This window comes from Salmo salar, chromosome ssa14 (genome assembly GCF_905237065.1).
Source record: "Salmo salar chromosome ssa14, Ssal_v3.1, whole genome shotgun sequence".
NCBI lineage: Eukaryota > Metazoa > Chordata > Actinopteri > Salmoniformes > Salmonidae > Salmo > Salmo salar.
This window is the reverse complement of record NC_059455.1, coordinates 80,828,858-80,844,540: the sequence shown is the minus strand read 5'-3', so window position 1 is coordinate 80,844,540 and position 15,683 is coordinate 80,828,858. Positions and strand designations below refer to the sequence as shown.

At 45.0% G+C, this 15,683-nt stretch overlaps 1 protein-coding gene across 1 annotated transcript in view; it reads right to left on the bottom strand.

The window, feature by feature from the left end:
• The window catches only part of LOC106570400 (CUB and sushi domain-containing protein 3-like), a 725,317-nt gene that overhangs the window by 94,181 nt on the left and 615,453 nt on the right, over positions 1-15,683 (bottom strand). Inside the window, 3 exon segments of the mRNA XM_014142665.2 lie at positions 1,737-1,922; positions 2,912-3,085; positions 14,054-14,227. Coding sequence (XP_013998140.1) covers positions 1,737-1,922; positions 2,912-3,085; positions 14,054-14,227 — 534 coding nt within the window.

Sequence of the window (15,683 nt, the reverse complement as noted above, 5' to 3'; positions counted from 1 at the left end):
TAAAACAGAGGGATCAGCTGCCAACCTGGCATCCCTAATTAGTGTAATATCCACAGAGCTGTTCCACCTGTCCCTCAATAGAACACTGATCTTAAGCAGAGGGGGTCAGGCAACTCATTCAGCCTCAATTAATGGAATAATATGCTAATTAGCCACGAGTGCCAAGTTGCTAAGTCGGCAGTCTCTCTCCGGGAAAGACAGACCGACCGTGAGACAGCGACAACAAATTATAGGAACAGGACACTTTAGATGCGCACCATCAGTGTCTTTGAGCAGGTGCTGGATATCAAAATAAGTTCAGTGAATGGTAAAAAGAGACTCCGCACACTGCAGTCTGTGGTTAAGTCTGTGGTTTATTGGTGACAATGTTTAAATCGTCGAAACTTCTCTAATATACCACATGCTAGCATATATTGCAGTGTGCACATTACTGAGTCTCTTTCCACCATGTACTGTAACGTGTACGCTAAGAATCGGGAAGCAAGTACCGGGAGGGAATTTAATAAATAATGGAACATGGAACAAAACAAGAAACACAAGTAGCGTACAGACATAAGGGAGTGACAGATATAGGTGAGTCTCATGAGGTGCAGGTGCGCGTAATGATGGCGGCAGGTGTGCGTAATAATGAATAAACTGGCGACGTCGAGCACCAGAGAGGGGGCGCGGGAGTAGACATGACAGTACCCCCCTCCCTGGCGTGCAGCTTCAGCCGCAGGATGACACCGACCAGAGGGGCGGTCTCGAGGATCAGGAGCAGGCCAATCGCTTCTGCTGAGGTGCGGGAACCCGTAGAGCCGGCCGAGGCTAGGGAACCCGTATAGCCAGCCGAGGCACGGGAACCCATATAGCCGGCCGAGGCTAGGGAACCCGTATAGCCGGCCGAGGCTAGGGAACCCGTATAGCCGGCCAAGGCTCGGGAACCCATATAGCCGGCCGAGGCACGGGAACCCATATAGCCGGCCGAGGGGCGGGAACCCGTAGAGCCGGCCAAGGCTAGGGAACCCATATAGCCGGCCGAGGGGCGGGAACCCATATAGCCGGCCGAGGGGCGGGAACCCATATAGCCGGCCGAGGGGCGGGAACCCATATAGCCGGCCGAGGCACGGGAACCCATATAGCCGACCGAGGGGCGGGAACCCGTAGAGCCGGCCGAGGGGCGGGAACCCGATGAGCCGGCCGAGGCGTGGGAACCTGTTGATCTGGCCGAGGCACAGGAGCCTGACAAAACGGCTGAGGCATGGAAGCCTGATGAGCCGGCTGAGGCATGGAAGCCCGATGAGCTGGCTGATGCATGGAAGCCTGACGAGCCAGCTGAGGCATCACCAGTTGCTTCAGCAGTGGCACTTGGACCCGACGTCACCAGTAAAAAAAAAGATCCCCGTTGCTTCCCCTTGGTGAGGCGTTATTCTGTAACGTGTACGCTAAGAATCGGGAAGCAAGTACAGGGAGTGAATTTAATAAATAATGGAACATGGAACAAAACAAGAAACACGAGTAGCGTAAAGACATAAAACACAGGAACAGAAACAGTAACGCTTAGGGAAAGAACCAAAGGGAGTGACAGATATAGAGAAGGTAATCAGGAAGGTGATGAAGTCCAGGTGAGTCTCATGAGGTGCAGGTGCGTGTAACGATGGTGGCAGGTGTGCGTAATAATGAATAAACTGGCGACGTCGAGCGCCAGAGAGGTGGAGTAGGGGTAGACGTGACATATACAGTAACACCAGACTCACCGATGCACTCCGGTAGAGGCTTGTCCCATTGTCCCGTGGGCTGACAGGTAAGAACGGGTGAACCGAATAGGTAGAACCCCGGGCTGCAGTCGTAGAACACCACGGTTCCAAAGGTGAAGTTCCCGTGTTCTATCTTACTCTGTCTGATGGAGTTGGCTGGGATCCCAGGATCGGAGCAGTTGACCACTGAAGAGGAAGAGACGGAGGGGGAAAAAGACAAGCATGTGTTATTTGGCAGAAACATGGAAGGGATCAACTCATTCCAACACTTAGGACACGCTTGACCTTCTGCAGTCACTCATATAGGGCCAAATCCTAACATGAAACGGAATTTTCGCACCAATCTTCCATTGATCTTAATGCATAATCTTAATGCATGATAAAAAGGAATGATAACAAAAATATATACAAAATAGATAAGTGTGCACATCACAAGAAAGTACATGGCACAATGGCTTATTACAAATTTCAAGAACCTGCAAGATAGATTTACTGGTATCAACAAAGGCCAACACAATGTGGGCGTTATATTTCCTCTTGCCAAAATAGTCCAATCAGATACAATGTTATTAGTTCTAGTTAGTTCGATATGCCGGGCTTGTCTAATAGCAGTCTGACCCTGGACATAGCTTCTGGTTACCTCAGGGCTTGTCCAATAGCATTCTGACCCTGGACTTAGCCTCTGGTTACCTCAGGGCTTGTCCAATAGCAGTCTGACCCTGGACATAGAGTCCTATATAATGGAACTACCATAAGCTCCATCAGATGGTTTTCAGATAATCACCCCACACCCCTTCAACATATTCTGAGTATTATATTATACATTAATAACACATCGAACACAAGGTCGCAAAATCAGTGTCATGCATGGGGTCAACACAACCATCGATACACCCTATAGAGGTCAGTGATACCACCACAATCATATCTACTGATGTTCAAGAGGCCGTGTTGGCTATGACCCTAATTCACCACAACCACAATTCACACAGAGCAACCATTCACCCTACACAGAGGCCCTTGTCCTGCTGTGGTGCTGCTACCTGATTGGTTACAAGCCCACTACAAACCAAGATTCCTCCTTCTTCCCCATCTTACCCAGAGTGCACTGCAGTGGTCAGGCGGAACGAGTAAGCGTACACCGTGTGAATAGAAGACTTAACTTTTTTCCCCACCTTTACACGTTGGTGGTGGCTGGCTCCACTGGCGCGTGGCCTGGCACTGGGCCCTTGAAGGCCCCTCCATCACGTAGCCCATGTTGCAGGAGAAGCTCACCACGTCGTTCAGATTGAAGCCGTTACCAATGGTCCGCCCGTAGATAGGGCTGCCCGGGTGTCCACAGCTGATAGCTGGGGGGGGAGAGAGAGAGAAATGGAGAGATTATTTTCAAATGAGCCCTGGAAAGAGAGGGTGAGAGAGAGAGAGGAGGTTCTGTTGCCACGAGAAAAGGGCAACCAGTGAAAAACAAACACCTTTGTAAATACAATCCATATTTATGTTCACAGTTGAAGTTGGAAGTTTACATTCACTTAGGTTGGAGTCATTAAAACTCATTTTTCAACCACTCCACAAATTTCTTGTTAACAAACTATAGTTTTGGCGCTTCGGTTAGGACATCTACTTTGTGCATGACAGAAGTCATTTTTCCAACAATTGTTTACAGACAGATTATTTCACTTATAATTCACTGTATCACAATTCCAGTTGGTCAGAAGTTTACATACACTAAGTTGAATGTGCCTTTAAACAGCTTGGAAAATTCCAGAAAATGATGTCTTGCCTTTAGAAGCTTCTGATAGGCTAATTGACATCACTTGATTCAATTGTAGGTGTACCTGTGGCTGAAATTTCAAGGCCTACCTTCAAACTCAGTGCCTCTTTGCTTGACATAATGGGAAAATCAAAAGAAATCAGCCAAGACCGCAAATTTCTTTTTTGTAGACCTACACAAGTCTGATTCATCCTTGGGAGCAATTTCCAAATGCCTGAAGGTGCCACGTTCATCTGTACAAACAATAGTACGCAAGTATAAACACCATGGGACCACGCAGCCGTCATACCGCTCAGGAAGGAGATGCGTTCTGTCTCCTAGAGAGGAACGTACTTGTGTGAAAAGTGCAAATCAATCCCAGAACAACAGCAAAGGACCTTGTGAAGATGCTGGAGGAAACAGGTACAAAAGTATCTATATCCACAGTGAAACGAGTCCTATATCGACATAACCTGAAGGCTGCTCAACAAGGAAGAAGCCACTGCTCCAAAACCGCAATAAAAAAGCCAAACTACGGTTTGCAACTGCACATGGGGACAAAGATCGTACTTTTTGGAGAAAATAGAACTGTTTGGCCATAATGACCATCGTTATGTTTGGAGGAAAAAGGGGGAGGCTTGCAAGCGGAAGAACACCATCCCAACCGTGAAGCACGGGGGTGGCAGCATCATGTTGTGCTTTGTTGCAGGAGGGACTGGTGCACTTCACAAAATAGATGGCATCATAAGGTAGGAAAATTATGTGGATATATTGAAGCAACATCTCAAGACATCAGTCAGGAGTTAAAGCTTGTTCGCAAATGGGTCTTCCAAATGGACAATGACCCCAAGCACACTTCCAAAGTTGTGGCAAAATGGCATAAGGACAACAAAGTCAAGGTATTGGAGTGGCCATCACAAAGCCCTGACCTCAAACCTATAGAACATTTGTGGGCAGAACTGAAGAAGTGTGTGCGAGCAAGGAGGCCTACAAAAATGACTATTGTGGGAAGCTTGTGGAAGGCTACCCGAAACGTTTGACCCAAGATAAACTATTTAAAGGCAATGATACCAAATACTAATTGAGTGTATGTAAACTTCTGACCCACTGGGAATGTGATGAAAGAAATAAAATCTGAAATAAATAATTTTCTCTGCTATTATTCTGCCATTTCACATTCTTAAAATAAAGTGGTGATCCTAACTGACCTAACGCAGGGAATGTTTCCTAGGATTACATGTCAGGAATTGTGGAAAACTGATTTTAAACGTATTTGGCTAAGGTGTATGTAAACTTCCGACTGTATTTATTTTCCCCTTTGTACTTTAACTATTTGCACATGATATGACATTTGAAATGTCTTTATTCTTTTGGAACTTTTGTGAGTGTAATGTTTATTGTAAAACATTTTTTTTGTTTATTTCACTTTTGTTTATTATCTATTTCATTTGCTTGGCAATGTAAACATATGGTTCCCATGCCAATGTAGCTCTTACATTGAAATGAATTGAATTGAATTGAAAGAAGGAGAGAGAGAAGGAGAGGAGGCAGAGGGAGAGTAAGATAGAGAAAAACAGAAAGAGAGAGAGACAGAGAAAAAGAGAGAGAGAATTGACATTGAAATTGAAATTCCATATTGATTCCTACTGTATCTAATGTACTGTAAAAAGGGTAACATTGACATTCCATATTGATTCCTACTGTATCTAATGTACTGTATAAAAGGGTAACATTGACATTACATATTGATTCTTACTGTATCTAATGTACTGTATAAAAGGGTAACATTGACATTACATAGTGATTCTTACTGTATCTAATGTACTGTATAAAAGGGTAACATTGACATTACATATTGATTCCTACTGTATCTAATGTACTGTATAAAAGGGTAACATTGACATTACATAGTGATTCTTACTGTATCGAATGTACTGTATAAAAGGGTAACATTGACATTACATAGTGATTCATAAGTAATGGATAACAGGTAAGGCCACTTTTGATTTATAATCCACCAGGTAATAATCCACTGGGTGCTCATTTGTTCACTGCAAAAATACACCTATTGAGTTTGAGACCATAGAAATAGCATAGTCAGAACTTGAACAGGGAATTGAAACCAAAAAGAAACCAGTGGAGCTTGAACGCAGCCTCAGCTCACATTCACTTACTGTGCAATAGACTGGACATAACAGTAGGCTTCCAATAAGATCTGCAATAGAGCTGTGTGGCTCGGTTATCAATAGGCTAGGGGCTAGACTATCACGTGTTCAGCCAGGATGTCTCAATCACAGAACTAGAATGAATAGAACAGGCCTCCCCATTCAAGTCAATGACGCCATCATGGGTAGACTGGTGGACATTTTGAGTGTCTCATTCTATTTCTATGGTCTCAGTTACCTCTGAAGCTGATATTCAGGAGGACAAACGGTAAAGAGCTGTTTTATTGCCCCATCCTGGACCATTGCCCTAAATAGTGTCATTCCCCATCAGATCCCTCTGGTCTAAACTCATTGGCCGTCTGGCAGCTCATCTGAATGGCTAATCCAATGGATGGCGGCCATTTTCATGCCAATGGCCCAAACCACATTAGCTGTGCTCAATTGCAGGCATTTGCCGAGCGATGCAGAAGTGATGGTAGAGTGCTCATAGTGATCCTCTCTCTAGCTCTGGGAGGCATCGGGAGGCCTTTCTCTGCCTGTCTTGGAGGCATGGGTCCTGGAAGGGGAGAAACTAGTGGTTATGGGCCTATAAATGGGGCTATGGGCCATTAGCCTAGGTGGGATACTGTAAGAGGGGCCTGACTGTGGGACTTTATCAGTGTGTTGGAGACTGGGATTTATGAAATGAGATAATAGACCAGAGACTGAGCCAGAGAGAGAGACAAGAGGGAGGGACAGAGATACACAGAGGGACAGAGAAACAGCGAGAGAGAGAGGCAGAGGGATAGAGGGATAGCGAGAGACATTATAAAATCCATGTATTTGAACAACAAGTGTGCGGATAAAATTGGCAAAAAATACACATTTCTTTCCACAGGGCCGTGGGGTGAGACAAGGATGCAGCTTAAGCCAAACCCTCTTCAACATATACAGTTGAAGTCGGAAGTTTACATACACTTCGGTTGGAGTCATTAAAACACGTTTTTAACCACTCCACAAAATGTCTTGTTAACAAACTATAGTTTTGGCAAGTCGGTTAGGACATCTACTTTGTGCATGACACAAGTGATTTTTTCTACAATTGTTATTTCACTTATAATTCACTGTATCACAATTCCAGTGGGTCAAAAGTTTACATACACTAAGTTGACTGTGCCTTTAAACAGCTTGGAAAATTCCAGAGAATTCTGTCATTGCTTTAGAAGCTTCTGATAGGCTAATTGACATCCTTTGGTTCAATTGGAAGTGTACCTGTGGATGTATTTCAAGGCCTACCTTCAAACTCAGTGCCTCTTTGCTTGACATCATGGGAAAATCAAAAGAAATCAGCCAAGACCTCAGAAAAAAAATTGTAGACCTCCACTAGTCTGGTTCATCCTTGGGAGCAATTTCCAAATGCCTGAAGGTGCCACGTTCATCTGTACAAACAATAGTACGCAAGTATAAACACCATGGGACGATGCAGCTGTCATACTGCTCAGGAAGGAGACGCGTTCTGTCTCCTAGAGATGAACGTACTTTGGTGCGAATGGTGCAAATCAATCCCAGAACAACAGCAAAGGACCTTGTGAAGATGCTGGAGGAAACAGGTACAAAAGTATCTATAGCCACAGTGAAACGAGTCCTATATCGACATAACCTGAAAGGCCACTCAGCAATAAAAAAGCCAGACAACGGTTTACAACTGCACACAGGTGCGCACTATCTCGCCCATACGCACGCACAGGCCGGTGCGCGCTATTCCAGCCCCTCGTAGATGCCGTGCTAGAGTGGGCATCCAGCCTGGTAGGAGGATGCCTGCGCAGCACGTCTGGTCGCCGGTACGCCTCCTCGGACCAGGCTACCCCACGCCCGCTCTACGCACGGTAACCATCAAGCCCCTGCACAGCCCAGTTCGCCCTGTACCAGCACCCCGCTCGTGCAGGGCTGCTAGTTCCATCCAGCCAGGACGGGTTGTGCAGGAGATGCGGTCAAGGCCACCTGTGCGCCTCCATGGCCCAGTCTTTCCGGTTCCCGCCTCTCGTGCTGACCCGGAAGTGAGTACCTCCAGTCTGGCACGACCAGTACCAGCACCACGGATCAAGCTTCCCATGGGTCAGCCTAGTCCTTTTCAGCCTGTTCCCGCTCCTTGCACTAGCCATGGGGTGCGTGGTTTAAAACTGGCAGTTCCAGCACCACGCATTAGGCTTATAGTGCATAATAGTAGTTCCTCTCGGCCGGTTCCTGCTTCCCGCACTAGCCCTAGGGTGCGTGTCTTCAGCCTGGTACCTCCTCTACCAGCCCCACGCATCAGGCTTCCAGTGCATCAGCCCAGCCTCGAGAGTTCGGCAACAGTGTGCAGTCCAGAGTATCCGGCAACAGTGTGCAGTCCAGAGTATCTGGCAACAGTGTGCAGTCCAGTGTATCCGGCAACAGTGTGCAGTCCAGAGTATCCGGCACCAGTGTGCAGTCCAGAGTATCCGGCACCAGTGTGCAGTCCAGAGTATCCGGCAACAGTGTCCAGTCCGGAACCGAGGGAGTCTGCCTGCGACCCGGAACCGGGAGGGTCTGCCTGTGACCCGGAACCGGGGGAGTTGTTTTTTCGCACTGCTACGTATAGTTATAGCCTGTGAAACTGTCTCCTGTCGTTCTAGTTTATTGTTTTTCCGTGTGCATCAAACTTAATAAAATGATATGGAACACGCAACTCGCTGCGTATTGGTCTGACAGTGATTTCTCCTTATCGTCAGACGACGAAGTTTGTGACAGATCTGGCTAAAAATACCTGAATCAGTTATAGAACCTACTGCCCTTTATGGTTATGAGGTCTGGGGTCTGTTCACCAACCAAGAACTAACAAACACCAGATTGAGACTCTGCATACAGACTTCTGCAAAAATATCCTCCATGTAGAACGTAAAACACCAAATAATGCATGCAGAGCAGAATTAGGCCGGTACCCACTAATTATCAAAATCCAGAAAAGAGCGGTTCAATTCTACAACCACCTAAAAGGAAACCCTTCCCAAACCTTCCATAACAAAGCCATCACCTACAGAGAGATGAACCTGGAGAAGAGTCCCTAAGAAAGCTGGTCCTGGGGCTCTGTTCACAAACAGACCCCACAGAGCCCCAGGACAGCAACACAATTAGACCCAACCAATCAAGAGAAAACAAAAAATAATTACTTGACACATTGGAAAGAAATTACCAAAAAACTGAGCAAACTAGAATGTTATTTTGCCCTAAACAGAGAGTACACAGTGGCAGAATACCTGACCACTGTGACTGACCCAAACGTAAGGAAAGCTTAGACTATGTACAGACTCAGGAAGCATAGCCTTGCTATTGAGAAAGGCCGCCGTAGTCAGACCTGGCTCTCAAGAGAAGACAGGCTATGTGCACACTGCCCACAAAAAGTGGTTGGAAACTGAGCTGCACTTCCTTTTTCTCCCCAATTTCGTGGTATCCAATTGGTAGTTAGTCTTGTCCCATCGCTGCAACTCCCGTACGGACTCGGGAGAGGCGAAGGTCGAGAGCTGTGCGTCCTCCAAAACACAACCCAGCCATGCCGCACTGCTTCTTGACTCAACACCCTCTTAAAACGGAAGCCAGCCGCACCAATGTGTCAGAGGAAACATTGTACACCTGGAGACCGTGTCAGTGTGCATTGTGCCCGGCTCGCCACAGGAGTCGCTAGTGCACAATGGGACAAAATATTCCTGCAGGCCAAACCCTTCCTTAAACCAGACAATGCTGGGCTAATTGTGCACCACCCCATGGATATCCTGGTCGCAGCCGGCTGCAACAGAGTCTGGACTCGAACCAGGATCTCTAGTGGAACAGCTAGCACTGCGATGCAGTGCCTTAGACCACTGCGCCAGTCGGGAGGCCTGAGCTGCACTTTCTAACCACCTGCCAAATGTATGACCATTTTGGAGACACACATTTCCCTCAGATTACACAGATCCACAAAGAATTCAAAAACAAACCCAATTTTGATAAACTCCCATATCTACTGGGTGAAATACCACAGTGTGCCATCACAGCAGAAAGATTTGTGGCCTGTTGCCACGTGAAAAGGGCAACCAGTGAAGAACAAACACCATTGTAAATACAACCCATATTTATGTTTGTTTATTTTCCCTTTTGTACTTTAACTATTTGCACATCGTTACAACACTGTATATAGACATAATATGACATTTGAAATGTCTTTATTCTTTAGGAACTTCTGAGTGTAATGTTTACTTTGAATTTTTATTGTTTATTTCACTTTTGTTTATTATCTACTTCACTTGCTTTGGCAATGTTAACATATGTTTCCCATGCCAATAAAGCCCTTAAATTGAAATTGAATTGAGAGAGAGAGAGGGGGGGAGTCTAAAGCCCAGAGAGTAAGACTGGGAGCTTGTTAGGGGGCTGAGTCTATGGGTGAGTGATCACGTGTTGGTCTGGAAGTCAGTGTGTGAGTGTTGGAGTGTGAAGGCCCTAACTCCAAGTGTGTGCCCTAGTAAGCTGCTGATATTGAAAGTGTGTGTGTAACAGCAGGGGTGTGTGTGTGGCGTCTGTGTGTCAATCTGTGTGTGACATCAGGAAAACCTCCAGCCCCACTGTGCTTACTCAAGGCATGTTTTGACGTGTGTAGGAGCACACAGGCAGTTAGTAGACACGGCAGATTACTTCCACCTTCTCTCTACTATTTTGGGGACTGGAGAACAGTAATCCTTTCCGGTCTTTCCTCTGTCAGCCAGGCTGGCAGAGTACAGTCACCTCAGTCTGAACTCACAGCCCAGACAATACATGCTTTTTTATGAACCCGGATTAACAATGTTGCATTTACTTTTATTGATGTGATTTGTCAGTGAAAATAATTGTTTATGCGTTAATATTTTTCACTGTTTTAACGTTGTAGGCAACACATGGTAAGTAGGATATAACGTCTCTGTCTCGTGTATGTCATAGATGTTAAAATGTAACTTGAAGCAGCAGGAAATAAGGTGAGATCCACATCTGTCTCTGTCTGTACTGAGGTCTAGAAGATTATCTCACGGACTGACAGGGACCAGATGTCGGCCCGGCATTTCTAACACACTAAAAAAATGTTTTCCTTGAGGCCTTCATTATTAGCCAAATAATGATCATTCTTCGCAAAAAAACAAAACAATTCAGACCAGCCCACTGGGCTAAAGATGGGCTAGCCCATGGACAACAAAGCCAATGAGGGATAACCTGAGGAGGTCTCAGTGTCTGTAAAAAGTGATTCCTCACTTCTGTCTCCTTCTCACCTCTCTCTCGCGGAAAACAACCGCAGCACATTTACATAATTAGAAATGTAATTTGTTTCTCTTTGCACAGAAGCAATTTCCCCTTCATTTGAGCACCGTCTATAACCGGAATTTAAAACCTCATCATTGCACGTTAAAATAACTGAGCTCAACCTCACATCTACAGATATTATGTGCATGCTTACGCACACACACACACACACACACACACACACACACACACACACACACACACACACACACACACACACACACACACACACACACACACACACACACACACAGAACCCACCCAAGGGAATGAATATTATCATATTTTCCATGAAGAAGTGTTGGCCTAGATGCATGGTTCATCAGTGAGCCAGAGGCCTAGTCTTTGTGATAGCCAGTTGAGGAGGTAAGGCCACTACCATTTCAGTAGGAAAATGGCCCTGACACTCTTATGTCTCCAGTAGCTATTTCTGTTTAAAGTGCTGCTAGCTTTACGCAGCATATTGTCTTCATAAAAACACTGTTCATCATCACCACGGTTACTGCCGGAGAGAGAGAGAGAGAGAGACAATGTTATCGGACCATACATGCTTTGCTTACAGCCTATAGGAAACATATTGTATTTGACAATATGGCTTGATAACAGAATATAGAAACATATTGTTTTTAAAGCTCCCAGGCTGTGTCACAGCCGGCCGTGACCGGGAGACCCATGAGGCGGCGCACAATTGGCCCAGCACCGTCTTGGTTAGGGGAGGGTTGGGCTGGCCGGGATTTCCTTGTCCCATCGTGCTCTAGCAACTCCTTGTGGCGGGCCGGGCGCCTGCAACATGACCTCGGTCGCCAGTTGGACGGTGTTTCCTCCGACACATTGGTGTGGCTGGCTTCTGGGTTAAGCGAGCAGTGTGGCAGGGTCGTGTTTCGGGGGATGCATGGCTCTCGACCTTCGCCTCTCCCAAGTCCGTAGGGGAGTTGCAGCGATGGGACAAGACTGTAACTACGAATTGGATATCGCGAAATTGGGGAGAAAAATGGGTACATGTTCAAAATAAATAAATAATAATACTTTTTAAAAACTATATGATTTAATCTATTGGTATATACTGTAACTATGACATGCGGTTCATCCACCAACCCTATATGACAAATATCTTCTATGAAATCTACATAATTCGGTGTTGATTAGCTATAAAACACAACAAAATAAATAACTGTCTTTGTTGATGAGAGTCATTTGTGAGAGGCATAATCAGGTTGACCATGGAACTCTAAATGATCTTAAAACTGGGTTTTATTTTCGTAATAAGGCTTGCTTCCCGCTTATGGCTAGAAAGAAGCTTGTTCAGGCCACTTTTCTCTCTGTAATTGATTATGGTAACTTGTTGTACATGCATGCAACCTCCTCCGTCTTACAGAGACTGGACTCTGTTTATCATGCATCCTTGAGCTTTATTACAAATGCCAAGTCACTCACCCACCATTGCACCTTGTACCAAATGGTAGGTTGGACCTCACTTTATATGCGCAGAAAGATACATTTGTATGTGTTCATCTACAAAGCCCTTTTGGGTAAACTCTCTCTTTACCGCTGTAGTCTGGTCTCCTTCAACCCCAGCAGGTACCATACCCGGTCTGCTAGGTGGTTGCAACTTAAAGTACCCAGGACATTCACAGTATTAGGCAAGACTGCCTTCTCTTCTTGTGCACCAGACGCATGGAATAATCTACAATCCATGCTTCGTCTAGATATGTTAGTGCCACTGAATTAATTTTAAATATTGATGGGAGACTCTGTTACGGAGGAGTGTAAATGCTTTTTTTAGGCTGGATCATGTTGTTGTATTGTATTGTTGTATGTTTTAATTATGTAATGTATTGATTGTTGCTGCCTTCTTGGCCAGGTCTCCCTTGAAAAAGAGACTGGGTCTCAATGGGCTTTTCCTGGTTAAATAAATGTTAAATAAAAAATTTAAAAATCACCAGGTGGTAAATTAGTTAATAGACCAAAAAGAAAGAGAGTTTAAAATCTCTGACAATAACAGACAGTTTTCAGTTTCCCCTCCCCACTTAGATCACTCCCAGACAGTCCTAGTACAATTCTTGTTTGAGAAATTGTTCTTCGCTAATAAGCAATTTTTTGTTGTTGTTGACCATTTTAATTTAAAACAATCACAGTAAGATACTTAATTGTTACCCAGAAATGATTTGATATTGAGATAAAAATGGCTACATTGGTGTCACGTCCTGACCAGTAAAAGGGGTTATTTGTCATTGTAGTTTGGTCAGGGCGTGGCAGGGGGTGTTTCTTTTGTGTGTTTCGGTGTTTTTTGGGGGGTCTAGGTTCTATGTTATCTATTTCTATGTTTATATCTAGTTTTCTATTTCTATGTTGGGTTTTTGTCAATGACCTCCAATTAGAGGCAGCTGATTGTCGTTGTCTCTAATTGGAGGCCATATTTAGTTGTGTTTGTTTCACTTGTGTTTTGTGGGTGGTTGTTTTCCTGTATAGCCTGTGTTGCCTTATGGAACTGGTTCGTCATTTCTTTATTTAGTTTAAGTGTTTTCTTTAAATAAATTAAGAAGATGAGCACTTTACCCGCTGCGCCTTGGTCCAATCCTTACGACGCCCATGACAATTGGACCTTTAATTAAAAATGCCTGGGAAGACAGAGAAGTGTCCTTCTGTCTGAGTCCAGAGAACGATGAGAATGCTTTAAATGCCAGGGATCTTTGTGACCTGAGGGAGCTCTCAGAAGGGGCACTCGAATCGTTAGTGTAGTGACGCAGGTCCACACTCAACTTCAACTCTCTATTTTCCTTACCACTCTAAAACAGTATTATTCGTCAACTCATTAACCACACAAAAGTGATCCAGACTTCAGCAATCAACTACTTATAAGACTTACTTGGAAAACTTATAAAAAAGTATTGAAAGGTGGGATGGGTACTGAGACTGGAGATATTCTGAAGCAGTTCCTCAAAGCATTTGAGAGGAGGTTGGTGTGCGACAAAATTGAGAGAACTTGAGAGATGAAGAGAGATATAAAGTGTGAAATACATATAGGGAAACAAACAGATATAGAGACAGCGAGATAAAGAGAAAAACAAAGAGAGAAAAACAGAGAGCGAGAGAAGGACACTCACACACGCAGGAAGGCAGCTGTCCAGACCAGTTGTGGTCCTGCAGGCAGATCCGCACCGAGGAGCCGATGAGGCGGAAGCCTGGGATGCACTGGTATACCACCGTCTCCCTGTAGCCAAAGTTTTCCCCAATCACCTGACCATTCACTATGGTCTCTGGAATACCACAGTGGCCCGCTGGAGAGAAACACAAAGGGAAAAAGTTAAGAGAGAGGAAAAGGGAGAGGGGGAGACGTAGAAGGGCAGAGAGAGAGATGGTGTTTTCACTGACATAGACACATAGCACCTAGAGAGAGGAAGAAACTACTCTCAGAGAGAGGCAAAAAACAAACACATTTCTTTCCACAGGGCCGTGGGGTGAGACAGGGCAGCAGCTTAAGCCTCACCCTCTTCAACATATATATAAACAAAATGGCGAGGGCACTAGAACAATCTGCAGCACCCGGCCTCACCCTACTACAATCTGAAGTCAAATGTCTACTGTTTGCTATTTGCTGATGATCTGGTGCTTCTGTCACCAACCAAGGAGGGCCAACAGCAGCACCTAGATCTTCTGCACAGATTCTGTCAGACCTGGGCCATCACAGTAAATCTCAGTAAGACAAAAATAATGGTGTTCCAAAAAAGGTCCAGTTGCCAGGACCACAAATACAAACTCCACCTTGACACTGTTGCCCTAGAGCACACAAAAAACGATACATACCTCGGCCTAAACATCAGCGCCACAGGTAACTTCCACAAAGCTGTGAACAATCTGAGAGACAAGGCAAGAAGGGCCTTCTATGCCATCAAAAGGAACATAAAATTCGACATACCAATTAGGATCTGTATAAAAATACTTGAATCAGTTATAGAACCCATTGCCCTTTATGGTTATGAGGTCTGGGGTCCGTTCACCAATCAAGAATTCATAAAATGGGACAAACACCAGATTGAGACTCTGCATACAGACTTCTGCAAACATATCCCCTGTGTACAACGTAAAACCCCAAATAATGCATGCAGGGCAGAATTAGGCCGCTACCCACTAATTATCAAAATCCAGAAAATAGCAGTTCAATTCTACAGCCACCTAAAAGGAAGCGATTCCCAAACCTTCTATAACAAAGCCATCACCTACAGAGATATGAACCTGGAGAAGAGTCCCCTAAGCAAGCTGGTCCTGGAGCTCTGTCACAAACACAAACAGACCCCACAGAGCCCCAGGACAGCAACACAATTAGACCCAACCAAATCATGACAAAACAAAAATATACTTATTTCCAATGTGCCAAGTAATTAACAAAAAACAGAGCAAACTACACTAGAATGCTATCTGGCCCTAAATAGAGAGTACACAGTGGCAGAATACCTGACCACTGTGACTGACCCAAACTTAAGGAAAGTTTTGACTATGTACAGACTCAGTGAGCATAGCCTTGCTATTGAGAAAGGCCTCAGTAGGCAGACCTGGCTCTCAAGAGAAGACAGGCTATGTGCACATTGCCCACAAAATTAGGTGGGAATTGAGCTGCACTTCCTAACCTCCTGCCAAATGTATGACCATATTAGAAGTAGATATTTCCCTCAGATTGCACAGATCCACAAATAATGAAAAAACAAACCACATTTTGATAAACTCATATCTACTGGG